General features: G+C 30.4%; 1 protein-coding gene across 2 annotated transcripts; it reads right to left on the bottom strand.

Moving 5' to 3' along the window:
• Positions 1 to 1,182: 1,182 nt before the first annotated feature.
• On the bottom strand, positions 1,183 to 15,158 carry LOC107449517 (protein PBDC1). Of its 2 annotated transcripts, none has more exons than XM_016065065.4 (6): positions 14,646 to 15,158; positions 13,445 to 13,530; positions 11,656 to 11,715; positions 7,985 to 8,125; positions 7,253 to 7,364; positions 1,183 to 1,315 (listed from the first exon to the last, which is right to left on the bottom strand). In XM_016065065.4, the coding sequence occupies exons 2-6, from the start codon at positions 13,511 to 13,513 to the stop codon at positions 1,224 to 1,226; spliced, it is 474 nt and encodes a 157-aa protein (XP_015920551.1). In that variant the 5' UTR covers positions 13,514 to 13,530; positions 14,646 to 15,158; the 3' UTR covers positions 1,183 to 1,223. The 2 variants fall into 2 exon arrangements, with proteins under 2 accessions (XP_015920551.1, XP_015920553.1); XM_016065067.4 differs by having other exon boundaries at positions 14,772 to 14,898.
• Between the last annotated feature and the right edge of the window lie 12,375 nt (positions 15,159 to 27,533).

Here is a 27,533-nt window from a genome sequence, read left to right as displayed (position 1 = left end):
CAGTACAATTTTTTTTTTCTGCTAGTCTTAATAACATTTTTAAGGACATAAAAAAATTCAGTTTAAAATTTAAATTTCGAAAGCCAAATGTGAAAATGGAATATCTTCTAGCACCAGGAATCAAAATTAAACAGTTACAAGGACAGCTATTTCAAGCAAGTTAGCGTTTCCATCCCTCGAAGTTGTTTGAAAAAGTATTTTTCATTTATAAATTCCAAAGTTTATTCTACATATATTTTAGGGCGTACTTTGATCGAGTTTGCTTAAAATAATTTATTCCAGCTATATAATTTAATTAGTTTATAGTATTATAGGCAACGAGGCTTACATCGCATATCCTTAACCTACTTGATAGGACCTTTAACTTTTAAACAGTTATACCTAAATAAAATATTATAAAAGGAATACATTCATTTGAATTAAATTTTCTCTAAAAACAACTGCAGAATAATTCAGTCCATATTTGGAAGATTATCTTTGTGGGGAGAGACCATTAGATAATGTCAACCTTTGTCTAGCAAAAGGTGTCAAGTTAGCATGTCTTATTTGATGTTTAATAATCGCAGTGGTAGTTAAGTTATAATATTTTATGATTATTATAACAAATATTTTTTTTTCTTTCTCACTTTTTCTGATACCTTAAATGGCTGCTATTTAAAATTTGTACTTTCATATAGGATTTTTTATTTTTATTATAAAAACTTAACAGTTAATATATTTAATGTTCATTGCTATTGTAATAAAAATTCAACAGGTTTTCAAAAAAAAAAAGTTGAGGCTCGAAAAATAAAAATCTTGAGGGGCAGTTTTTTGTCACGTCTGTAAAAAAGGCCCATTTGGTTTTTTATTTAAATTTGTCATGCAAGAGATAAAATGTTTACTTTAGATACATGATTTTTCAGGAGATAGATAAAATTCAGTCACATGATGTTGATGCTTTAATACAATGCAGAATAAAGCTTGTAAAAAATATACTAAATTTATCAAGTCAGTAATAATAAAGGGAAGGTGCAAGTGTCACTAACAGAGTATTTTACATCAAATAATTCTAATCTACATCTTAACTTGTTGCCATATTTTATTAAATGTGAATTTGTTATGCCTAATAAATTTTCATACCAGAAAAAAAAAATTCACATACTTTTTAGTTACTCATTAATTAGAATTAAAAAGGAGACAAAATTCTACTTTAAAAATAATTTTATTTACAATTCATAAAAGTTTCAGCTTGTTTTTCCATACTTTTTTCTGGCAATTTCATTCAATCCTTTTCTATTCCTTGCAATCTCTATGGCTAAAAACTGAACACGAAGCACTGCAAAAGTTAAATATATGTTTACTTAGAACCAGCATGTTTAAAATTGACAATAGTTGGCAGAAAAGCTCCCTGCATATGCACATTGTGTTTGTTTTAGCTGATGACTAACTTTTTTTATTGCTCAGAATATTCTGAAGCTTCCCTTACAAATGTTTTGTTTGCAAAAAGCGTTTTTCAAACAATGCCCACAATTTTCCAATTAACATGCACAAGGAGAACATTTTCTTGCCAATTATTTACAGGAATGTAAATCCAATGAGAATTAACAATAAGATGAAAACTAATTTGTTTTCAGGAGAGAAAATGTTTTAGAAATAGTATTTAATTTTAGAAATAGTCTTGCATTCATGTTATAACTGTTAAAAACTCATGGATCACAGAATTCTTACTCATCCTGAAAACAAATTAACAATAAAAATTTTATCAGTTAGTTAGCAATATTATCAGTTTTATTTAAATGCCTAAAATATGTAATGTTCGGCTGATCAATGAATCCAAAAGCAAGGATCAACTGATGTTATTCATCAAATACTCAGCAATTTGTTCACTTTAGAGATCTTGTTTACATCTCAGTAAGCAATTAGCATACACACTTATCTTGTTTAGGGTCATTAATAGTTAATATTAAACATTTAGTTGTTGCATTAATGTTATGTAAATTAGATTAAAAGATAAATAAGGATGGGTGACCAGTACTCGTGCTAGCTGGCTAGTCTCAGGTCATAGTGAGTAATATGCCCTAATAATTAAAAATGCTGTTGGAGAAACCCATCAGATGTGAGAAACCACAATATGCAAAGAACTCGATTCCTTGTATATCTGTAGCTGTTGGCAGCATTGTTGTCAACAAACGTTTGAGTTAATGTCAAGTAACAATCTATCTCATTTAGGTGAATGCTTGAAATGTATAAAAAGTTTTCCTACTATTCACCTCTACTATCTCCGTTATTTCTTATTTTTCTACTATTGAGCAGTTATATGTGTGAGCCAACCTCAAGGTACAATTACATTGGCAAACAAGAGGCTTGACATTGGCGAGTCGTGTTCTGGTGAAAGCAGTGGTACTTAGATTGATGAGCCAGTCATTAGAGGAGACCTTGGATGTCTGGAGTTTTTGCATTGTTTGGTCAAGTTACTAAGCCTGAAGCTCTGAGTCCTGCTAATTGAAGGGTATGTCACCAAAGGTGACCGAATTTTAATTTAGTGATGTGTACTGGGAAATTTCGCTAATGTAGCTTGGAGTTTAAACATCGAAAGGGTAGTGCTACATAGTACTTGCACCTCACATGTTAATTTACTTTATTCTTTTTTAATTGACCCCACCTTATGTTAAAATTTTTGTGATAGGTTAATTTTTTTGTTTTGAAACATAAAATTTGAACAATAGAATTTTAATTTAGGTTGATTCAGTGGAAGTAATTGAGAAGTTAGGAATAAGTTTTGGGAGCATTGCATTAAGAGATTAGTTTTTTTTAAGGGTGCATTTTGTTACTATTGTATGTTGATAGGTATTAGAAACTTAGAAATCAAAGTGTTTGGCCTAAGTATATTAGCAGCTATAATTTTTATATAAGTGTAGGATCTCTCGTATATGGCGTTGAGTCTGCTGTGTTGCCGGGCAAGTAGGGTACAAGCTACCATTCAAGAGCTTGTAACTAATTTTTTGGAGAGTAAAGCAAGGAAAATGTTAGAGAATTTACGGGAGCAGTAGAGCAAGGGTCTCATTTTTTTAGTTATGTTGAAAAATTAAAATAAACTATTTCAAACTTAACAGGGAATGCGAAAATGTGGTTCCAATATTGGCAATATCAAGTTTCAGAATTAACGTGGGAAGTATTTAAATATTATATTGTGAAATAGTATGGGAAAGAAAATGATCAATTCTTAACAATTCAGGATTTTATGGCAATAAGATTTACACCTGGGAATGATTTTGAACATTTAGTTTGAGTGTTCTGGGATGCTTACCTGCAGTGGCCACCATTGACTGAAAGGTTGAAAATTGGGGACAGGATAGATGAGGTTATGCGGGGCTATGTAGCATATATGTTTTCAAATGCCCAAATACTGTTCACTGGCAAAAATGATTCAACAGTATAAGCGCTTTGGAAATTGCAAAAGAATTTGAAATAATGATCGTACAGATAAGGTAGTAGTTAAAATAGCACCCTGAGAGACTGTACCTGAGCGGGCTAGTTTTTCAGGGGACGGGAGAGTTGGCGTGACATGCTTCAAGTGTGAAAACTGAACTATTTTGCATGAAATTGCAGGATGAGTATCCGGTCGAGAAACTGACATTCAACATTGCGGGCAGGGTACTGATGTTAGGGACTAAATGTCTGCTTTAGGAGGTTGTTTCATTTTTAGGAGGTTGTTCGTGTTCCTTCAGAGCAAGGATCAACACGGGAGCAGATATTAGTCTAATAAGAATGCATGTTGCACAGATGTTGAAGGGTGATCGGTGGTTATGGGATCATCACAGTGTATCCAGTATTCGGACAGTCTCAAAAGCAGAAATAGCTTTACAGGGGCGGTTGGATAGTCTTCTTTCTCAATTGCCAGGTTCTGCCACAGATACGGCATGATCGGAAATGTACTATGCAGACAGAGGAGTTCCTTTATTCATCCGATCCTTCATTACACAAGTGCAAATTACGGTTTTGAAAACAGAAGAAATCGTACTATTTGATAGAGTGTCAAACTTCTTTACAATTCCCAGTTTTGAGGAAAAATTTCATTTTTCTCCTGACTTTTTTTTTAAGTCTATAGTTTTTCCTTCACAAGTATCGATATTCTTGGTGCTTACAAAAGCCTGTAAATATTTGGGTAGTCGGACAGAGCGATGGATTAGAGCTCAAGGAAAGAGGCTCAATGATGGATGATGAGATCGCTGCTAGAGGTAGCGAAGAGAGCATTGCAGCAGGATCATCTAGAAAGACAAGAGTAAAAATTGATTTCCCAAAATTGGCAAAATTTCAGCATCAGAGTTCATCATCATTCTCTCATATTGCTCCAAGGGAGTGTTCCTAACTTATTTAGCAATATTGGTGGATCTGTGGTTGGGAGTCTAGTCTGGTGTTTGGTTGTAGACCACATGAATAATTTTTTAATTCTGTGAAACTGGTTAAGCCATCCAAATGAACAGAAGCATTGGCAAGCAAAAAATAAAAGATATAATTTTTTATTAGGGATTTATTGGTTCACATTCAAGGAATTTTGCGGCTTACTCATTCTTGAATTTGGAGCTTCCCTGGTCTCTTTTGTTAGGTTATACCTAAATTTTGTATTTTGTGTGTGTTAGCTTGCGTCCTTCCTACGGGAGTGTTGTGAGGTAAAAATGTTTAGTAGGTCAGGGTAGTATGTAACTTTCCGTAGATCAGCAAATCTAAAAGCAATGATCGACTGACATTACTCATCAAATACTTAGCAGGGTTTTGTTTACTTTAGAGGTTTTGTTCATTCCTCTTTTGGTAGTTGCCCGATGGCCTTCAGGGGACAGAAAGATCGCAATGTATGTTATCAACACAGAATCTTTCTGCAATATTAGTTGTAAGTGGACAATTTGCATATATTTATCTTTCTGAGTGATTTTAAAAATTTAAACATTTGTCCTGCTCCTTAACACAACATTTAGATAAAAAAATTCTTCTATATAACAAGCACAATGTTTACAGCATTTAATTTAGAAGACAGAAGTTGCGTCGTAATGCAACTGCTGGCGCTTTGGTGAGTTTGAATGATGCCATTAATGCTAACCCTTTTTCCCACTCATTAGTTTGTGGTTGGATTTAATTGTGAATCATTTGAATTACATTTTGTTACAAATTTCGTTGTTTTGGTAAATATATTCCTCTATGGTGAAGTTTCAGTTCATTGGGACCATATGATTGTTGCCATATTCACTTGAGATATAATATGTTATGTTTACTGTTAATTATTAATTAAACTGTTATTTGTTCATAACTTTTTCGCTGTACTTCATAATTAGAATTTGATTATCAATGGTATTTGTCATAAATTGGCCTTGTACAGCAACACTGGTGAGGAATCTAAAATTAAACTTCCTGGAAGGTAAAGTCCCAATTTGATTGGGTATGGGTGATCGTACACATAGCAGCGTTCGTACACATAGCAGAGATGGGACGGCTCAGCCTGAGTCTAATATGGGGGATTGTTTACTGGAAAAAGGTTTCAAGCTGAAGTAGGCTCAGATTCATGATAAAATTTTCATTAACTTTTTTACAACTTTAAAAAAAAATATTTAGTTATTAAATATAAAAAATTTCAGGGATCTATTTTTTTTTGTTCGGAGTTCTTGCTTCGTAAGGCTAGTACTAATCGTCAATGCCTTATTTAGCTTAATATTTTGAGTTTCTTTCATTTTAACCATCTTGGAGTTTCAATTGGTTTAGTTTTTTCACTTTTCTTTTTCTTCTACAGGTTGGTGATGGAAAAGCCTTTAATTTACTAATTTCCTTTCTTAGACATCAAAGGCTGAGTAACAAGATTGCAATATTTTGCCTTTATCCAGCGTATATTTCGATCGCTAAATAATCCTATGTACCGTGAGCTCATCTATAACACATAGCCTCAAATAGCTAATACACCACATCTCCTCCTTATGGGAATTTAAAGGTCTAGTCTCTAAGGAGGCCGCCTGATCCTTTGTTATCTTCTTGGTTGAAATGCAATTTGTTAAAAGGTTGTAGATGGAGTACTTCTCGGCAAAGCAGTTGGACTTTGTTTCTTGGTTGGAGATGATTGACCAGTTTCCAATGTTGATTTGACTGGTTCAGAGTGTTTTTGGATATCTCCACCAGGATCAGTGGATGCAGGAGAAGTATAAGAAGTGCCGATGTGAAGAGTTTTACTGTTAAACCTATTTTGAAGAAATAAGAAATAACATTCACATTCTCTGCTTGCATAACCATAAACACCAGCAAGTAAAATAGAGGCCTATTTTCAGGGTGGGTGAAAAATTAAAGATCATTCTGATTAGTAGACAGTCATGGAAAAAAAAAAACATAACCTTTTCCTCCTTTGGAAAATGGTTGAATCTATCCCTTATCCACAAGAACAGGTTTTTTAGTGACGTTGTATTTTTTAAATATTTTTTTTTCTCCATTTTTGCTTCCCATTTTGGGAAGTTTTTTTTTTTTTTTTCTTTTTTTTTTTTTTTTTCTTTCTATTTGCTGGGCAGCATTTCAAGGAAATCTTACCTAAAATGCCAAAATAGAAACTTTTTTAAATTAAAATATAGGGCAAAGCACTGCTTTTTTAAATATAGAAAACTTTATGGCACTTTTTCAAAAATATAGGAAAAATAAGAAATATAGGACAACTGCGAAGACAGCAAATTCAAAAAAATCATGCATATACATTTTTTCCCTTTATTGATTGAGATGTAGAATTCTGAAAACATTTATAGGATTTACCAGTGATCTGATAAATATTTCAGTGAATGTGTGATCCAAAATATTTTGATCAGGAGAGAAGTCATAGGATTGTCTATTTCTAAAATTTTTATTACTTTGTATAATTCTTAAAATATTTCAGTTGCTTTACTAATTTTATCTCAATCTACAATAATTGGCTTAAAAGAATTTTCAATTAAAAAAAGAAGAAAAAATTTTTGCTTTGAAAATCCTATCCCTCATTACAATTGTATAGCTGTTTGACATGGTTCAATCTCTTATTAGCTGTGAGAGGTACTACATGTTAACTTCCATTTACATTTTGCTTTTTGTTCTAATATTCGCTTTCCTTACAGTATAAAACTATTTATGGATCAATAATTTAAAGATAAAAATTTGTTTAAATAATTATTACCTAAATTTTGGCAATGTGCGTTTTACATTTGCCCCTTAAAAATATGGGTAAAAAAAATATAACTTTTAATAAAAATTTTAAAAAATTTGTAAAATATTAACATACCTAGCTTTGTATTTTCTTCCGTATATTCACCAGTAGAATCTAAACGAACTAATGTACCAAATTTGGCATCTTCAACTTTATCACTGAATCTTTCTATAAACTCTCGCCATTTCTGTAAAGCAAATTAAAGTGTTACCTTAGTTTTTCAAAATCGAAGTAACTATAATTTACATCATTTACTAAGGAAATTTATTAAAGAATTATAATTAAAACACATGAAGAAAATCTAATTTCAATTTCAAAAGAAAATGACCTGAAACATGTATATTAAAAGTATTTTCTGAGTTATTATAAAACATTTTCATTCTTTACACGAGGAGTAGACTATACAAGTATGAAAATCATCATATACTTATTACAGGGGGGAAATTTATAACACAAAAAAAAAAAATAATAAGATGAAGAAATATAACCTGTATGATAAATAGAAATGTAGAAAACCAAACATTTTAATTAAATGGTTCTTGACGGGAAAAAAAACTACCGCGCGTATTGTACTTGCCTATGTTTAAATATCAACTTCTGTCGGAATTAAGCGATTTATTTGTCATCAAATACAATCCATTCTATAATTTTACAAAGACTAAAAAATTAACTTAAAGTATTTCACACTAACATTTCTATGAACATTTTTCAGCAAATCCAATGTTATTTTGCTCATAACCTCAATGTTTGAATTTTTAAAAAAAAAAAATAAACAAAAAGAATAAATAAATTCAATAAAAAACTTACTTGTTTATTTTCTTTACTATCTAAACTTTCAGCACTAATCACGTCTAACTTAAAGTCGGGGAACTCTTTTAAAAAGGCCTCATATAACTCATCATCACAATTTGTTAATTTTAACTTTTCTGTAGGCACAGATGTAATGAGCTAAAAGCATTTTACATAGAAGATAAATAATACAATGATCTCATATATTATATTAACTACAAACATCATACATTAAAAATAAAAACTGAAGCAGAAATAAGAATATTAAAGAGGTGAAATAATTAGACAGAGAGGATAATAAAAAACATGAAAAAGTGAAGTAATGAGTGAAGAGTCACTTGCACAGCAGGTTGACTAATGAAGGGTCGCAGACATATTTAGTCATGTTAGTGTCAAATTTTGATAACTTTTATACAAACATTAGTACTCCAAGCACTAATTTTTTTTATCAATAAAATTACTAACATATCTGCAGAAAATTAAATACTTTATTAATATTCATTCAAAAATGAAAAAACATATATTTCCCCCTTTTTATCTATTATCTTACCTTTTATATAGATATTTATATTAGGGGAACCAGAAAGTAATGTCGTTTTGGCACATTAAATATTTGTTAGTCTAAACCAATTCATTTTTTCCCGATCTATTTTGATTTGGCACTGAAAGGTTGTTGCTAACAAGGGTGAATACATTAATGATTAAAAATAAAATCTTGATAACAAATATCAAATGCACCAAAACGACATTAATTTCTGTTCCCCCTAATATATATATATATATATATATATATCAGGGTTGGATTTTTGCCGTCAAAAACTGGTTTTTGACATGACAGTGGTAAAAACCGTGTTTTTACCGGTAAAAACCATCAAAAACCTACTGTTTTCCTTAATTTATGGCATATAGCAGACAACATATTATTTTCACATAATTGCCTTTATAAATGAATGTTGTAAATGATTGCTATTGATTTTGCAACTATATAAATGTATTCTTATAGAAGGATATACATTCATATAGAAATATTGTAATATACTTATTGAAAATAGAGATACTTACTTTTATCATTATAGCTGGAATTGCAAAGGATTCAAAATTTTGCACTTCTTAATTGTTAGAAATATATAAACAAACAAAAAAGCTTGGAACTATTAATAAATTCAAGAACTAAAAAGAAGAATTTCAAATTTGGCATTTCTTAAATATTAGAAATAAGCTAAACAAAACTTGTAACTACTAACAAACTCTAAGTCAAGAATGACTTGACATTCTTCAATAATGTTATATGCCAAACAAAATGATGCTTGGAAATGTTGAAAATTTTGTTTAGTATCCTAATATTTTACTTCAATTAGTATGTTTTGATATAATTATGTTGGGAAAATGCAAGAATCTGCTCTTAATATCTTTTAACAACTTTTTTTCTAATTTTATTGCCCAAAGATGAATTAATTTTAAATTATAAGCAGTTAAACTCAAATAAAAATGCAGTTTTACCAAAACTATGGGTTTTTAACACTTTTTGACGTTTTTGACAGAGGGGATTTTGACATGACAGTAAAAACCATGGCATAAACCGGTAAAAACCGTCATGTGTCAAAAACTTGCCAACCCTGATATATATATATATATATATATATATATATATATATATATATATATATTGTGTATAGTAAATATAAATTCTGAAAAAAAAATTTAATGAGAAATACAAATTTGAATTAAATATTTTAATTAAAAAAATTTTATAGATTAAGAAGAAAAAAATCAAAACAAAACCATTCTAGTACAAAATAAGATTAAATATTTATTTGGCATTATACTTCAGTTTTTTTTTCTATTTCTTGAATTATTCACGTTTTATGAATTAACATTTAACAATGAATGTTAGCATTACTCTCACATTCTGTCACTGGAAATTGCACTATTGCAGGTTGTTCTATAGTGAATGCATGCATTTTTAAAGCAATTTTGCATTAACTGCTATCATGAAAGCTGGTTAAATAATTATAATGTAATCATCAATCACACCTAACTTCTTTTAAAATCCTAAATGATGAGACTACTATGCTATAAATTTCTGACACCATTGCAAATGTTAACTTCTCATTTTGACAAAATGCCGGCCAGGTGGCCGAGCTGTTAGCGTGCCCGACTGCGAAGCCAATGGCTGCGGGTTCGAATCCCGCTCTGGGCATGGATGTTTCTCTCTGTGTTGTCCTCTGTTGCGTGTGATGTGTGAATGTGTCCCGCCCTATGAACGGGTTTGTGGCAGTGTGGCGTGGGTAATGTTGCTCGCCTCCGTGACTTAGGTTCACAGGTGCCCACTGGGTAACGCTAAATGAGCAACACTTCCGAAGTGAAGAACGAAAAGTTCAAGTGCCTGCCGTTATTAAAAAAAAAAAATTTACAAAATTATCTAGATTTATTTAGGAGACAGTGAATTTTTTATTAAAATCACATTATAATCAAAGTTATCAATTCTTCAAAATGCAATTTTGAGAAAATTTCATTTAAAACCCTATTTTAACCACATGCATCTCATTCACATTTATAAGAGTTTCAAATTAAAACTTAAAGCAAACTTTTTTAAAATATACTTACTGTAGAACTAAGAGAAAACCAATTTTGATATTGGAGTTACATGCTGTATCATTAGTTATAATAAAATTATATTTCTTCTTGAAATAAAATTTCAATACGAATTTTGATGAACAACAAATCTGTTCAACGTTAAATAATATTATAGAGTAAAGTTACTTTTCATGCACTTATAGTGCTTTTTTATTTTAATGTAAGTCTTTTTAAAAACTCATAGATTTTCCTATAAACCTTTAACTTCAGAAGATAATAAATTATAAAAAATATTTGTGATCTCGAAAAAATTTGTTTAACACTTTATAAAAAAAAATTTTTCAAAGAGGAATATTAGTAATAAGAATGACAAATCATTAGATTGAAAATGAATACACAGCAAAAAAAAATTTTTCAATATATTTCCATTTTGCTTATCAAACTTTTGGTTGTAAATACTTTTTAGACTAATTTAACAAAAATTATAAAACAAAGCTATTTGCAGTATTATCTAATAACACCATTCTCAATCACTCTTGAAAAAAAAAAATGCATTTTATACTTTTTTATAGAATTCAAAATCGTTAAAACATTTCTTTATAAGTATTAGCTGCAATATTTATAGAAAATTTATAGAAATAACTATTAATTTTCTATCAAGTAGAAGTTTATAGCCGAATTATAAATGTTATTTTGAAGAGGGAACCTTATACTAATAGAGAATTTTAGTTTTGAAAATCAAAGAAATATTTTTAACAATTAGGTATCTGAATTAAAAAAACTAAAGACAACCAAATTTTTGTACTAATGTGCCATTGTTAGTGGTTTTTTTTATACATAATTATGTTAAAATATAAAGATTATTTTAATCAACTAAATACAAATTGTTATGATAGAATGTTTGTCTTCATTTCAAAGAAGAAGAAAAATAATAGCGAGCTAGTTAGCTATACGCATGTTTGAAAGTGAACATGTTTGGATAGAATTTTATTTTAATTCTCACTAGCTTTTTCATTAAAAAAAAAAAAAATAGCAAGCTTGTGTCAGAGAGATTAATAAACAATTAAAAAATTAGATACATAACTTTTAGGTTTAGAAATTAAAATTCTTACATTGAAATGAATTTCCATATGTTCCACAGCAGTACCTGCCCAGGCAAGTGCAATTTGAGGCTGAAATAATAAACAAATGACCACATTAATTCTAATGTGTAAACCTAATAAGAAGATGCTCTCTGCAATTCGGCAAGTTTTGATATTCAAGTGTGATAAGCAACAAATCTGGACACAGTAATTATAGCATGTTATCTTTACAGATTAATCTAGATCCTGTATACAGTACCATGATGGTCACATTTGTAAAGCAGCAGCATGGAAAAAGTGCAATGTAAACTTACTCTCAACATGGTCTAATTGACCGAACACTTAAACAAATGGTATAGGTGACATAACTGTTGTTCACATTCCTGATATTTTGAACAGCAGCCATTACATTTCTGATGTGTTAAGACCTATGGTCTTCCTAAGACTATGTTTCAGCAAATCACTGTAAAAGTTCATGCTATCTATACAGTCTAACTTTCAGATAAATAAAAATTAATCAGTTATTTAATAATTATATAATAGTAGATAAACTAATCAAAAAATGCAATGACAAATAACAGATCTATTAGTCAAATTAATTTAACACTTTTTTAATTAACACTAAAATGAAATAGTGACCATTGTTTTAATATGGTTAAAATTTGAACTGCCAAGCTAGTAGCTAAAATGTAAATTAATTATATCCACAAAACACAAAGCGAGATATTCCGTGTTGTACAGTCTTGTGTACTTAATCATAAATTCTAACATTTAATTATGATTCAACCATTAGCTATAATTAGGGCTACAGGTCTGTCGTGGCACAAGTGTCCTCTTTTTTTTTCTTCTAAAAACTGCAAATTTCTCAATGTTTCTATGTGTCTAAGGAACAAATATGTAACTTTCCATTTTTAAAGCATGTAATTTTTTTTTACCTTATCCACAATTAAAAATATTAAGCTATTTCACTACTAAAAAAATCAATCATTCTCCTTTTATCTTTATCTTTGCAAAGAAAGGAGAGAAAATGATACTGCTCATGTGAAATATTTTAGACAGTGGCATTTTTTGATCTTTTTATCTCAATAATACTGGTTATGAGAACCCACAAGCTGATATACCTTAAAATTTAAGGTTTATAAATGTTCTCAATTTCTTTTCCCCACTGAAAATTTCTTTCAACATATTATCAATTTGGAGACTATTTTTTAACACAACTTGGTTAAAAAAGAGAACAGAAATCTAGTCATTAAGGTGTTCATATTAATGAAACATTTATTTAGACATTTGGCAGATGTACAATTGTGAATATGACATAGAACCTCCTGCCTTACAGGTATGCATTGATGCTTTCCTTTTTTCTGTGCATAGTGGGGAACTTATTATTCAAGGAGGAATTGCCATGTTTCCTCTCAAGTGATAGGGGTGTTAACCCAATAATCAAACCGTCTCAGGAAGTGACATAGCACTAAAAGCATATATTCGGTATCATGACTAACATGAATGTTTGTGAAAATAGGAAGAACATACTCATTTCTCTATAGCTACTTCTAGAATTATGTGTACACATATATCAAATGTTTTGATATATTTGTTATTGTATTGAAAAAAGTATTTTTTAAAGTTTAAATAAATATCATTGTAAATAGTTATTGTAGATTAACTTTTTTCTACATCATTGCAATTATTCTAAAAACAATTTAGAGCGTTAAACTTCATTATTAGTGTACCCTTCCCGTAAACGGACAATTTTATTGCTCCCAAGAGTGTCCTTTTAACAGAGGTTTCACTGTATTTCGAATAGCAAGGTGTTACTCACATCATTATCATAATTTTCTGCATCAAACAAACTACTGGCAATATCTTTTTCTGGTGCTACTTCAACCATTCTTACTTATCTATCTTCTAAAAAATTAATAAAAAATATTTAATACAATTTATGCATAATCACATAGATTTAAATATAAAGATTGATAAAAATAATAAACAACAACAAATAATAGGTTGATTTAAACAGCTATCACGGTGACTTAATAATCAGAGAATCGTAAGTTCAATTTTAGTCACATGATCACTTGCATAGTTTTCTTGTAAAAGCAAATGTAAACAAAACATTTTCGAACAGTGACAATGGCGACAGACAAGACTCTTTCCACCTGATTTAATAAATTTATCAACCGGCAAAATTTCAGTGCTGATACATCCTATCAGCTTAGTCTTGCCAGGTCTGGCTAATCCTCTACAGGACTACATTTGAGTTACTGAAGCCTAGTTTAATGTTTAGACAAGGTAAATCATGGAACCGAGTCTAAAATACCTAGTTTAGACTGCGTTCGGGGGATATTTCCGGATTGTGATCTGTCTCGCCAACTACAATCACCAAGGTGCCAAATAGATTTTACACTTGCAATTTATTTCTTTTTTTAAAATATGTAGATGTTTGCCCGGGTGGTGGTTACGAGTTATATCAGGGAGATTTCCGCATTGTGATCTATGGCAGAATAATCGTCAAATCTAGCAACTTCCATGCAGCAGCCAGCGAGAAAACTTAAAAAACATCTCAGAAAGGGACCAACTCGAAATGTATAACTCGTATCCACCCCCAGGCAAAGATCTACGTGTTTTTTTTTTTAAATTTGCAAGTTTTAAAATCTATTTGGCACCTTGGTGACTGTAGTTGGAGCGATAGATAACGATATGGAAATATCTCCATACCGTTATACCTTTCGAGTTGGTCCCTTTCTGTCCTGTTTTTTTTCTTCTTTTTTTCAATTTCTCATTGGGGGGGGGGAAGTTGTCAAGACTTGGCCATTATTCTGCCACCGATCACGATACGGAAATCTCCCGCAGAATTCTGACAATTCAGTCATTAGGTTTGAGGAAAAAGTGGCTACTACGTCATTAAAGTCTACCGTTCCGGACCACATGCTACTAACTGAAAATTTAAGCATACGATATAAGCATATTATAATAAACAATTAAAAATCATAAAATATTAAATAATAATTCAAAATATTCACAGGAATTAGAAAACAATGAATAGTATGGTCCAAAGAGTAAGAAAAGTGTGTTTAGTTCCAATGATTGAAGAAAAATATGACAAAAACTCTGCGTTAGTTATGAAAAAAGTAAATTATCATTTTAACCCTTCTTTGGTGGGTGCTTGTTTTCGACATTAATACTTTATTTTGAGGAATTGTCTTAGCAGCCGCGATATATATTAAGTTAACCCTATACATCTGTGGCGCAGTGCCATAAATTAGGGAAGGGAACACCAATGCTATTGTCACGCCAAGTTTTGTCCGACTGGCTGCAATTGAATTTTGTGCGGGATGATATTCAAGGAATACAGGTTCTTTTTTTTGACACTTATAACAAAAAAGGTATTTATGAGGTATAAAAAAATTTATCTCATTTCAACTACCCTTACGAAAATTTAAGGTATATTTGAAGTTGTTTTGTGGTATCGAGGTTATTTTGAGGTATATTTGAGGTTGCTGAGAAAACAACCATAAAAATTATACCTCGTAAAGGTTGTAATTGAAGTGTACGAGGTTGTTTTGCGTACACTTCAGCACATTTTGAGGTTGTTTAAAATTCACTTCAAATCAACTAGGCTGATGAGGTGATTTTCAAGGTAAAGGGTTGTTTTTTTAATGCTTATAACAAAAAAGGTCTTAATGAGGGATAAAAAAATTTACCTTATTTCAACTAAAGAGAGTGAGGTATTTATTGGGGTCTATGAAGTCATTTTATTTATATCTAAGCTCAATTTGAGGTTGCTTTAAATTAACTTCTTATCAACCAGACAGATAAGGTCATTTTTAAGGTATATCAGGTTGTTTTTCTGACTCTTGTAATAAAAGAGGTATTTAAGGTGCAAAAAAAAAATTACCTTATTTCGCCTAAAGAGAGTGAGGTATTTATTGAGGTGTATGAAGTCATTTTATTTATACTTAAGCTTATTTTGAGGTTGTTTTAAATTCACTTCATGCCAACCAAATTGATGAAATGAATTCTAAGGTAGACAAGGTTGCTTTTCTGATACTTGTGACAAAAGAGGTATTGAAATATTTACCTTATTTCAACTAAAAGAGTGAGGTATTTATTGGGGTGTATAAAGTCATTTAATTTATACCTACTAAGTCCTTTAATTTATACCTAATTGTTTACTAGGCAGATTGTTATTACTTATTGGAATATTAAGCAGAATTAAATAAAAACCCGATTTCAAGTTTATATGACAATTTGTTTCAAGGTTATGAGCATTTTTATGTAGCTGTTTATGGTTCTCTACTTCAAAAATTAGCGAATTTCGGAAATCTCAAATTTTTTAGAAATAAGTCAGTATTGTTTTTTTTATGCAATTTTTATGCTTAGTTGAATAAAAATCAATTGCAAATAAAAACATTTATTTTTTAAAAGTTATCTGCATTTTTTTGAATTTCATCTTATGGGACATGTTTTTATATTTAAACTAATGTTTGCAACAACTAACGATTAATTTTATTCTTCTCGGTATTATAAGTTATATAAGAGTTATTTTATTCAACTTCTTTTAAAGCATTATTTCAAATTGTTTTCTCTTAGACATTTTCCTCACATAAAATTGCTCACAAGTTTAAAACAAATTATCCTAACCAGCTTATAATTAGTTTTATTTGATAGAGTGTAAAAATTGGTACATAACTTTAAAATTTTAATTTATTAAGCGGTTGTTGATTCTTGATTGTTGTTGATTGTTGTTGACATTGATTAAAAAAAATTAGATTAACTATTTTTTAAGAACCTCTGATGTGATTGACAATGACGGGAGTTCTTCTCAGAATCAGCGTCAAAAATTAGCAAAAAGGTTATCAGTTTCATGAAGTTTGACAAAAGGTTTAAAAATATAGACTGGTTTATTCGCGATCGCAACGCTCGAATATGCCATCTGGGGAGAAGACCGGTTCCATGCTTTTGGCCCTAATATGGTTTTGGCCCTCTCCATGCTAATATGGTGAAAGCATGCGAAGTGTTGCCATAGGTAAGGAGTTCCGCTCTGCGCCACCTATAGCCCATTTCGATCGCCAATTGAGTTTAAAGATGTGTAAGAAAAAAAGAAAGAACATCTAATTATCAAAATTACAAGTATCATAATGATACCAGATGTAAAGGAAATTAAAACTGCTAAAATTTCATCATGAGACTGGAATTATATATTTGAATTTCTGTAAAAATGTTGTAAATGGTATTACTTTCTTCAGTGTATTTTATTTTGTGGTTGTGGTACTTGTCATGCTTTTTAGCAACGAGGATTGGAAGCGAAGCGAGAGGATTTAGCGAAATGGAATGCCATTCATCTGAAAAAGGGAATTAATTTCATCCAGTTAATTTAAACCATGAAAAAAACAATTTCTAACATTTTAAAACCTGTCACTATTATTGTAAGTATGACTTTCTTACTAATATTATATATTTGAATTTCTATAAAGGTTGTTAAAGATAATACTTCTTTCGGTGTATTTTATTTTGTGGCTATTGTACCTGTTACACTTTTTAAAGCTTTTAGCTATGGGGATTGAATAAAAATGATAGAATGGAATGCCATTGATCTGAAAAAGAAGATTAATTTCATACAGTTAATTTAAATCATGAAAAAAGTTTACTTTGTTTAATAAATTCTGTTGAAGATCATATGATTCTCATATTTTAAAGCCAGCCACAATTATTGTAAATATGACTTTCTCACTAATTCATATTTTCTTTCTTTTAGGTTCTAATACTTCCAAGTTTTGACAGGGAGACAGAATCAATGTTTGAAATAATTTTGTTGGTTTGAAAAAAAAATGACATTTTAGTTTTAAATAAAAGTAATTTGCATTTCAACTGACTAATTATTTAAATTTGTAGTTTTATAGCTATAAAAATTCAAGCACCTTAGACAACTATCTTCGAAAAATATGAGTTCTCACAAATAATTTTTACTAACTGTGGAATTTTGTTAAGTGGTATTTCAAGATGATTTAATTCAATTTATTAAAATTACTGAAGAATTGTGCATTTGAAACTTTATTTTATAGCTTAACAAATGAAGCAAGTTAACTGCCGAAGGTTTAATATTTTTTAATATTGTAAATATAATATATATTGTATAATATATATTGTATAATATATATTGTATAATATATATTGTATAATATATATTGTAAATATTTTTAATATTGTAATATTGTATTTTTTAATATTGTATTGTAACTTCAGGTTGATAAATTAAGACCTCTAGTGAAAAAATGTAATGATATACATTATTCTTCATATAATATATATAATATCTTTATATATATTATATTCTTTATATAGTGTGGTTAAAAATTAATAAACCAGGTGGACCTTTTTTATTCTTATATTTTAACATACCCTGAAGAGATTACATTCTAAATAAATTATGCAATGTGTGTAATGGGTCTGCGTATTAGATATAATTTGTTTTATAGATTTTTTTTAATGGCGGGCACTTGAGATGTATTGTTCCATTGGCCAGGAGTGCCAGAACTGCTACTCTCTTCTCGTTACCCAGTGGGCACCTGTGGCGAAGCCACGGCGGTAGAGCAGCGTCGCCCACGTCACACAACCACAAACCCGTTTATAGGGCGGGTCACATTCACACAAAAGAGAAAGGACATAGAACACAGAGAGAAATAAACATCCCTGCCCTGAGCGGGATTCGAACCCGCAACCATCGGCTCCGCAGTTAGGCACACTAACCACTCGGTCACCTGGTCGGCGTTTTATAGATTACAAAGTGATGTATTACAGTTTAGTAAAATGGTTTTTCTTCTTCTTTTTTTTATATAAATAAAACACATAATAAATATTGTCATCTTTAATTATTTCATTTTAAATTTTGTTTCTAGAACTCAGAAAATTGAAATATCTTTAATTACATGCATTTTTGTTTGTTTAGTTACCAATTTACACTTATAAAACAATCAGTTGATAATTTAAAAGAAAAAATTGGTTTAATAATTGCATAAGAAAAATAAAATATTGGTAAGGATGCAGTTTTTGAACTGCTAAAAATGAAAAAAAAAAAAAAAAAAAATGAAGTAAGAAGTTAAGAAAATGAGTGAGTTTAAAGACAGGTATTTTTAAGTGGGCCCAGGTGGAAAAATAACGCCAAGTGTTTAAACTACAGAAGGATTTTTACTTCATTTTTAAAAAGACTAAAATTAAATAAAGTGAGAATTTTTCATGTAAGAAGTATTTGCTAATGAAATAATATGTACATTTAAGCTCACTGACATCAATTATGGTATAAATAAATTAGCCTAGTCTGCAATAATAAAAAATAATTTTATCTGATCAATTATATATAAAAATCATTTTTGTGAACCTGTAAGTACATATTCTTAAGACAGTTAAAAAGTTTGAAGTATAGTTAGTAAAGTAAGAACTTAAATATTTAAATTTATTCTTAGTTTATTTATATATATTCGCAGAGCTTATCCACAAGTGGCTTCCTGATATTGAGATGTCCTAGGTCGTATATAGCACAGGTGCAGCAACGAGGAAGAAGTGGCTGGCAAGCTACTGCTCATCAGCCTTTTCCAGGGAAATAGTTCAGCATTTATACCAAAAAGAAAAAGTAATCTCACGTAATAAACTACTGAATTTACGTAATTGCTGATGACTAAGGCCCGGATTTTGATGACATTTACATTTTTTTGCATTTTTGGACATTTTTTGTCCTTTAGAGCATTTTTTAAGATTTATAGGGCATTTTTTTCTAAATTTTGGGCCGTATTTTGCATTTTAAAGCATTTTTTAAGCTTTTTGTTAATTTTTTCCTATTTTCATTATTTATTGGGGCATTTTTATTACATGAAATGCAATATTTGTCTTATAATTTTAAATTTCATATTGTAGCTCTCAATACCACCTGCATGCCATTATGTTTTTCCATTATGTTATTGATTGATATAAAATCTTTAGAAGTAATTCTTTGTTACAGCTTTCCCATTTTCTCTGTTTTGTATAGTTTAGAACATTACAATTTTCTAGGAAATTTTCTTCTCCAGGAATAAAAATTTGCCTTAAGACAAGAGACGCTCGTTTACATTTCAAAATATCAAAAAACATTTAATAATCCAATGTAATTCTGATATTTAGTAATATTATAAGATGGAAGTTGTTATATTAATAAAGTTTCTGTACAAAATGAAAATGTTTTGGAGTCAATATATTTTCCTCTTTTTTTTGTTATTTTAGGATGTAAAACATATTTTTCAAACTTTAATGAACGTAGAACAAGTATTGCATTGCTTTATATTTTTTGAAATGACTCATAATAATTTTAAAGAGTAAAACATTGTTTTAGTTTAATATTTTTTCCTTATTTAAGTCATGTCATAAGGCATTTTTAGCACATTTATCGCATTTTTAAGGGCATTTTTCGCACTTTTTAAGGGCATTTTTTGCACTTTTTAAGGGCATTAGTTGAGACTTTTTAGGTCATCAAAATCCGGGCTCTACTGATGACAATAGTTTGCTCGATATTTGGCAACTGAAAACTAATAACTGTACTAGCTCACTTTTTCATGTTTGATTACAGAACTGTTACTTTTTGCTACATGTTATTTTTTCGCAAGTTACCCATGTTAATTATTTACTAAGCAGAAGTTGATATGATAATTTCATGCTGATAATTTCAAGTTGATATGACAATTTGTTTCAAGGTTATGAGCATTTTTATGCAGCTGCATTTTTTGGAAATAAGTCAATATTGTTTCGTATGTAATTTTAATACTGAATTGAAAATCAATTGCAAATAGAAGCATTTATTGCTTGAAAGCTATATGCATTTTTTTCTTTTTTTAAATTTCACCCTATGAGATATGTTTTTATATTTAAACAAATGATTGTAGCAACTAACAATTAGTTTTATTCTGCTCGGTATTATAAATTACATAGAAAATATTTTACTCAACCTCTTTTAAGAGCATTATTTCAAATCGTTTTCGCTTTGACATTTTCTTCTCATAAAATTGCTCACATCTTTAAAACAAATGATCCTATCAGCTTGTGGTTAGTTTTATTAGACTGGCTGCAAAAAATGCATAAAATTGGTACCTAACTTTAACAGTTTATGTTATTAAACGATTGTTGATTCTTGATAACATTGGTGATTAAAATAACTATATTTTGCGAAACTGTGATGCGATTGACTATAACGGAAGTCCTTTTCAGAATCAGCTTCAAAAATTGATTAAAAAGCTATTAGTTTGGCTAAAAGTTTAAAAATATTGACTATTCTTATTGAATTTATGTAAAAATTGGTAAGAAAAAAGGAAAGAAATTCTAATTATTAAGCTTATAAGTACCATAAGGAAAGATGTTGGCTCAATTATTGTAAAATAAAACGTATTAAAATTTCCTTATAAGATTGGAATTATATATTTGAATTTCTATAAAGGTTGTTAAAGATAATACTTTTTTCAGCGTATTTTATTTTGTGGCTGCTGTACCTGTTACACTTTTAAACGTTTTTAGCTATAAGGATTGAATAGAAATGACGGATTGGATTGTCATTGATCTGAAAAAGAAGATTAATTTCATACAGTTAACTTAAATCATGAAACAAAGTTTATTTTGTTTAATAAATTCTGTTGAAGATCATATGATTCTCATATTTTAAACCCAGCCACAATTATTGTAAATATGACTTTCTCACTAATTCATAGTCTTTACTTTTAGGTTCCAATACTTCCAAGTTTTGACAGGGAGACAGAATCAATATTTAAAAAAAATTTTTGGGTTTGTATTAAAAAAAAAAATGAAATTTTAGTTCTAAATAAAAAAAATACTTTGAATGTCAGCTGACTAATTATTTAAAATTGCAGTTCTATAGCTTTAAAAATCAAGCACCTCAGACATCTGCCTTATAAAAATGTGATTTCCCACAAATAGTTTTTTTTAACTGTGGAATTTGGATAAGTGTCATTTCAAGATAATTTATTTGAATCTATTAAAATTACAGAAGAATTATGTATTTAAAATTTTCTTTTATATCTAGATAAAAGAAGCAATTACTGCCTAAGGTGTAAGATCAAAAACTTCAGGTTCATAAATTGCGATCTGTACTAGTGAAAAAAATATAAAGTTTAGTGAAAAAATATAAAGCACTATTCTTTGTATAATATAAATAATAATGAGGTTAAAAATTAATAAACTAGGTGGACCGTATAACATTGAACGTTTCTGAATTATTACCGTTGTAAGTATTAAAAAGACAGCAACTTTAGATTGAGCTAGAAAAGCTTGAAGTGTAAAACGTCGCATTTTAGGTTGATAAATTAATACTTCTAAAAATAAAAATACGTACCTCATGTTAAAAAATAATAGGACCTGAAGTTGAACATGGAAGGAACACCTTACGTTAATAAAAAATTACCTTTCCAAGTGTCAAAAAATGCATTAGAGGTTGATTTATAATTATCGAAAGTGTAAAATGGCGCATCTTAGGTAGAGAAATAAACACCGTAACTTTATGAATCTATACTAATAACCTAATGTATAACATGGAATACCTCACGTTCATAAAAAATAATTTATTTAACGGTCAAAAAATACACTTGAGATTGAGCTATAATAACTTAATGTGCAAAATTGATATACCTTAAGTTGATAAAAAAATACCTCTATAAGAATAAAAATATATACTCGAGGTTGAAATATGATAATCTGAGGTAGAGCATAAAGCACCGCACTTCAGTGAAAAATTACCTTTACAACTGTGAAAAAATACACTTGAGATAGATCCAGAATAACCTGAAGTGCTAAATGAAACACCTTAGGTTGTTGAATAAATACTTCCACAAGGTGTAAAAAATATACTTCAGGTTAATAATCAATAACCTGAGGTTGAAAACAAAACACATTATAAGTATTAAATATCCACCTCTCCTCAGATGTAAGATGAAAAATCTCAGGTTAATATATGTATACTTCTGGAAATATATAAAAGGTATATCTGAGGTAAATTTTGTGGCATTCATATGTACCCTTTTCCCCCTAGCAACGTATTTGAATAACAACCTCATTTATACCTTAAAAATGCTTCAATTTTTCCGTAAGGGAAATGGCCCTCTGGTTAAGGAGTCACACTAAAAACCATTTTAAATTATTTACTTTATTTAGAAATTCAACACTTATATCCATCGCGGCCACAACTCTCTTTTATTGACAAGGATATTATAGATATTCATGATCTAGAAAATATGGTAGTTATTCAAGAAATTATATTCAAAAAAGTGTGCAAGAAAAAAATAGCGATCGAAATGGGCTACAGCGCCCAAACTTCGGTCAACCCAAGTTCTTCTAGGCAATAGAATTAGCTTGCCGATCAAATTGCAAATTGCGATCAATTGCAAATTGAAAGTCTTCGACGCAAGACAGTGCGTTATGGATGGTGTTTTCAACAGAAATGTAAACAATAACAATCTCGAGCTCGGTACCTACTTTAGTTCCGGTTAATAAGTTTGCAGCTGCTAACTACATGTTATTCTGATACGCGATATTTTCAAACTGATAATTTTGTTTTCAATAAAAGAAATAAATTAGATAATTTCTGAGCTCAAATCTGCCATATTTCATAAGATATTAATGCTAATATGTAATTCTGGTGAGTTTGAAGTGAAAATTTGTTTTAGTTTTTTAGAGATTTATTGTTAAAAAAGGTGACATGGTTGCTAGATTTTGAATAACTCGCTTTTTTGGCAGTCTTGATATGGCCTCTTTCCATAAGTTTATTAACGTTTGTTCTTGTTACAAGCTATGCACCATCTTACGTTAGTGTTAACTCTTTTAGCATTGTAAACAACAGTATTGTTAGCATTGTAAACACAAGTAATAAGTAATCAAATACATTGTTTGCAAAAATCTCAAAACACAATGATGCCAAATGGCTTTAAAATACAACGGAAGCAGTAACCCGGAAATTTAGGCGACACCGAGCTTGCAGCGTTCCCCAATGTAGAAAACACCTTCCATTATCCATCGTTATACTTTATGATATTGTAATATTCCATTTCATAACTATTGCAACTAAACAATTACTATAAAAATGAAATAAACCACAAAAAATTGTTTTTTTTTTCTTTCGAAAAGCAATACGCCATTGGCACACCGGTTTTATGAATAAAAAGTGGCGCTCACATCTTTATGTATACTATTTTCGGACATTCCCGCAGTGAGTGTAATCAATGTTAATCATTAAAAAGCAGTTTAAGTTCAATTTTTCTTTTTATTTCTGAAAACCAATTTATTATTTTGCATATTGCTTAAAGGTGTCTACATCGCTTATAATTTACTTTTTTTTAAATTATTATTTTAATTTTAAAACCAAAGTTCATTCAGATTACGGAAAATTATATATTTAAGTTTCGGTTTTGTTTATTTTCAGTTTTCAGAACTTGGGTTAATAACAATCGAAGGAAGGATACTTGCTTATTCAATCATAGTTACTAGTTTGAAGCTCCTGGTTCTATTATAATTTAATTATAAATGCTTATTTTAGCATTTTTGGGAATATAACGAAATGCTGTTCTTACTTTTAACACAACCCATAAAACAAAGTAAGTCGCAGTTTAAGTATCGGGGTACAATGATGTCTATAAAAGTTTTATAAGATAAATTTATTGTAATTAAGATTAAATTATAATAATCAAATTTTGTGTCGCACTCAAAGGAAAACCAGGAAAATGTTTTTTTTTATTGATAGTTTGGAGGTAATTGGATTGGGTTCCAGCTAAATGTTCATCGTTATCTCAATGAATTTTTTTTTTATAAGCAACCATTTTTTTATTATTATTATTATCCTTGACAGATAGGGTATCATCTTTCTAAATATAACGAAAAGATCTTTTTATTAACTCAACGCAGAAATCAAAGTAACTCGCAATTTAAGTATCGAAGTACAATTATATTTATGAAAACTAGAAAAATAACCCATTTCAATTAAGAACTAAAATCATCTAATCTTGCGTTGCACTCAAAGGAAAACAACAAAAAAGTCCTTCAGATTCCTGAGCGGTAATAGGATTCCAGCTAAATGTTCATTAAAGCAATAAAATCATTATTTAATAATCAATCATTTTTTTACCATCCTTGATAGATGGCCTATCATCTTTGTAAATGTTGTGAAATGCTCTTCTTACTTTTGTACTTTTTTGTTTTTGTACACAACCCAGTTATCAAAGTATCTTGTAATTTAAAAACAGGAGTAAAATCATATTTTGAAAGACTTTTTGAATGAAAATAATTAGAATTTACATTAAACACAACTGAAAACCACGAAAACGTTTTAATGACATAATTGAACTCAAACAGACGATACTGAAACTCCATCATTGGCGATCGAAATGGGCTGCAGGTGGCGTAGAGCAGAACTCTTTTCCTATGGCAACACTTCACATGCTTTCCCCATTAGCGTGTGGAAAGTCATAGAGGAAGGAAGTATGTTAGTTTCTCTCTTGATTTTCATATAGATTAAAATATTTTAACTTGAAAGTCCCGCAGTGGACTGATCGTTAAGACACGGTTCCCAGCAGATCACCGAAGTCAAGCATCACTGGCTGTGATCAGTGTGCGGGTGGGTGACCACTTGGATCAGTCTGCGTAGGGACCGAGGGTGTGCGGTATTGGTCCTCGTTAAACTGTGCTACCGTAAAGTGCTCGACTTCGCGCGCAGGTCGTCGGGCTACCGAAGCGGGGGTGCCATCCCCTCCGCAGAGGATCAAAATTGTGATGGCATGTCTTCGGATCATCCTCCGGGATGTTTCCCAGACCGTCGCCAATAGCCCATTGTGCAGCTCTAGTGCGACGTAAATTAACAAACAACAACAACTTTTAACTTGAAAAACTATATGGAACTGAAAACTACATTAAACATAGTTCTAAAGAAAAGTATCATGGAAATTTTAAAAAATATTTTTATTAAATAAAAAGGAAAAATATTCGCGATCGCAACACTCGAATACGCCATCTGGGGAGAGATCGGTTTCATGCCTTTAGCCCTTCTCCCTTCCTTCTCCTCCTCTTTTCAGTTGTATAGGAATGTACTACGATATTTTCCCTTTTCTTAATATTTTTCCTCTTTATTTAATAAGAATATTTTTTAAAATTTCCGTAATAGTTTTCTTTAGAACTATGTTTAATGTAGTTTTCAGTTCCATATAGTTTTTCAAGTTAAGAGATTTCAATCTATATGAAAATCAAGAGAGAAACTAACCTATTTCCTTCCTCTATGACTTTCCACACGCTAATGGGGAAAGCATGTGAAGTGTTGCCATAGGAAAAGAGTTCTGCTCTACGCCACCTGCAGCCCATTTCGATCGCCAATTGAGAAAGGGGAAAATATCGTAGTACATTCCTATACAACTGAAAAGAGGAAGAGAGGGAAGGGAGACGGGCTAAAGGCATGAAACCGGTCTCTCCCCAGATGGCGTATTCGAGTGTTGCGATCGCGAATAGCAATTATCAATATTTTCCAATTTATTCTGCCTTAGAAATTTTATGTTTTGAGAAGCTTAGATTGCTTACAAAAATGTTTTTGTCTTATTTTATGGAGTTTTTTTGTAATGACTTAAATTGCGTTTTTTTATTTCAAGCATTTGAATTTCAAAATGATATAAAAAATTAATTTTTAAGAATTTTTTTTTTTTAAATTTTAAAATTTACAAATCGTAAATCTTTAAAAAATTTGAGAAAGAAATGTGTTTAGTATTCGTAAAATTTGCGAATTTCAGATTTTTCTGGCACAGAGACAAAGATAAAATATTAGTAATCATTACTATTCGCGATCGCAACACTCGAATACGCCATCTGGGGAGAGACCGGTTTTATGCCTTTAGCCCTTCTCCCTTCCCTCTCCTCCTCTTTTCAGTTATATAGGAATGTACTACGATATTTTCCCTTTTTTTAATATTTTACCTAATAAAAATATTTTTTTAAATTTCCGTGATACTTTTCTTTAGAACTATCTTTAATGTAGTTTTCAGTTCCATATAGTTTTTCAAGTTAAAAGATTTTAATTTATATGAAAATCAAGAGAGAAACTAACGTACTTCCTTCCTCTATGACTTTCCACACGCTAATGGGGAAAGCATGTGAAGTGTTGCCATAAGAAAAGAGTTCTGCTCTACGCCACCTGCAGCCCACTTCGACGAGCTCTCTGCTTATCGCTTATAGCTCTGCGTTTCAAGCAGCTTTCATTACTATTTATCAAAATTAATTTATGAAAGAACAAATTATATACTGCTGACAAAAGGAAACAACTTCAATGAAATTTTGTTTCGATAAACTGCTCGCTAGAGACATGGATATAGAGTAGTAACTAGTTATTGGGCCATTGATGTCAAGTTCGTTTGGGTCCCGCAGTGGACTGATCGTTAAGACACGGTTCCCAGCAGATCACCGAAGTCAAGCATCACTGGCTGCCGTCAGTGTGCGGGTGGGTGACCCACTTGGATCAGTCTGTGTAGGGACCGAGGGTGTGCGGTATGGGTCCTCGTTAAACTGTTCTATCGTAAAGTGCTCGACTTCGCGCGCAGGTCGTCGGGCTACCGAAGCGGGGGTGCCATCCCATCTGCAGAGGATCAAAATTGTGATGGTATGTCTTCGGATCATCCTCAGGGATGTTTCCCAGACCGTCACCAATGGCCCATTGTGCAGCTCTAGTGCGACGTAAATTAAGCACAACATTGTAAAGTAACAAAATTGTACTAAACAACTTTCTTAGCAGAAAAAAGAACTATGTTTTACCTAATTGTAAAAAATTTTATTTCTTTATTGTTAAAATTCGATTTTCTGAATTGAATTATAGTACATCCGAATGAGCGATATAATGTCGCCAATAGCCCATTGTGCAG

The sequence above is a fragment of the Parasteatoda tepidariorum genome, chromosome 12, assembly GCF_982258835.1.
Source record: "Parasteatoda tepidariorum strain Cologne lab strain chromosome 12, Ptep-v5.0, whole genome shotgun sequence".
Taxonomy (NCBI): domain Eukaryota; kingdom Metazoa; phylum Arthropoda; class Arachnida; order Araneae; family Theridiidae; genus Parasteatoda; species Parasteatoda tepidariorum.
Note: the sequence above shows the minus strand (reverse complement) of the source record. Positions and strands in the feature narration are given on the sequence as shown.

Coding starts and splice junctions, on each gene's coding strand:
- LOC107449517 (XM_016065065.4), bottom strand. CDS start 13,513: ATGGTTGAAGTAGCACCAGAAAAAGATATTGCCAGTAGTTTGTTTGAT. Junction 11,716..13,444: donor CAGAAAATTATGATAATGAT/GTGAGTAACACC, acceptor TTATTATTTCAG/CCTCAAATTGCACTTGCCTG. Junction 1,316..7,252: donor GGAAGAAAATACAAAGCTAG/GTATGTTAATAT, acceptor TAACTTTTGCAG/TGCTTCGTGTTCAGTTTTTA.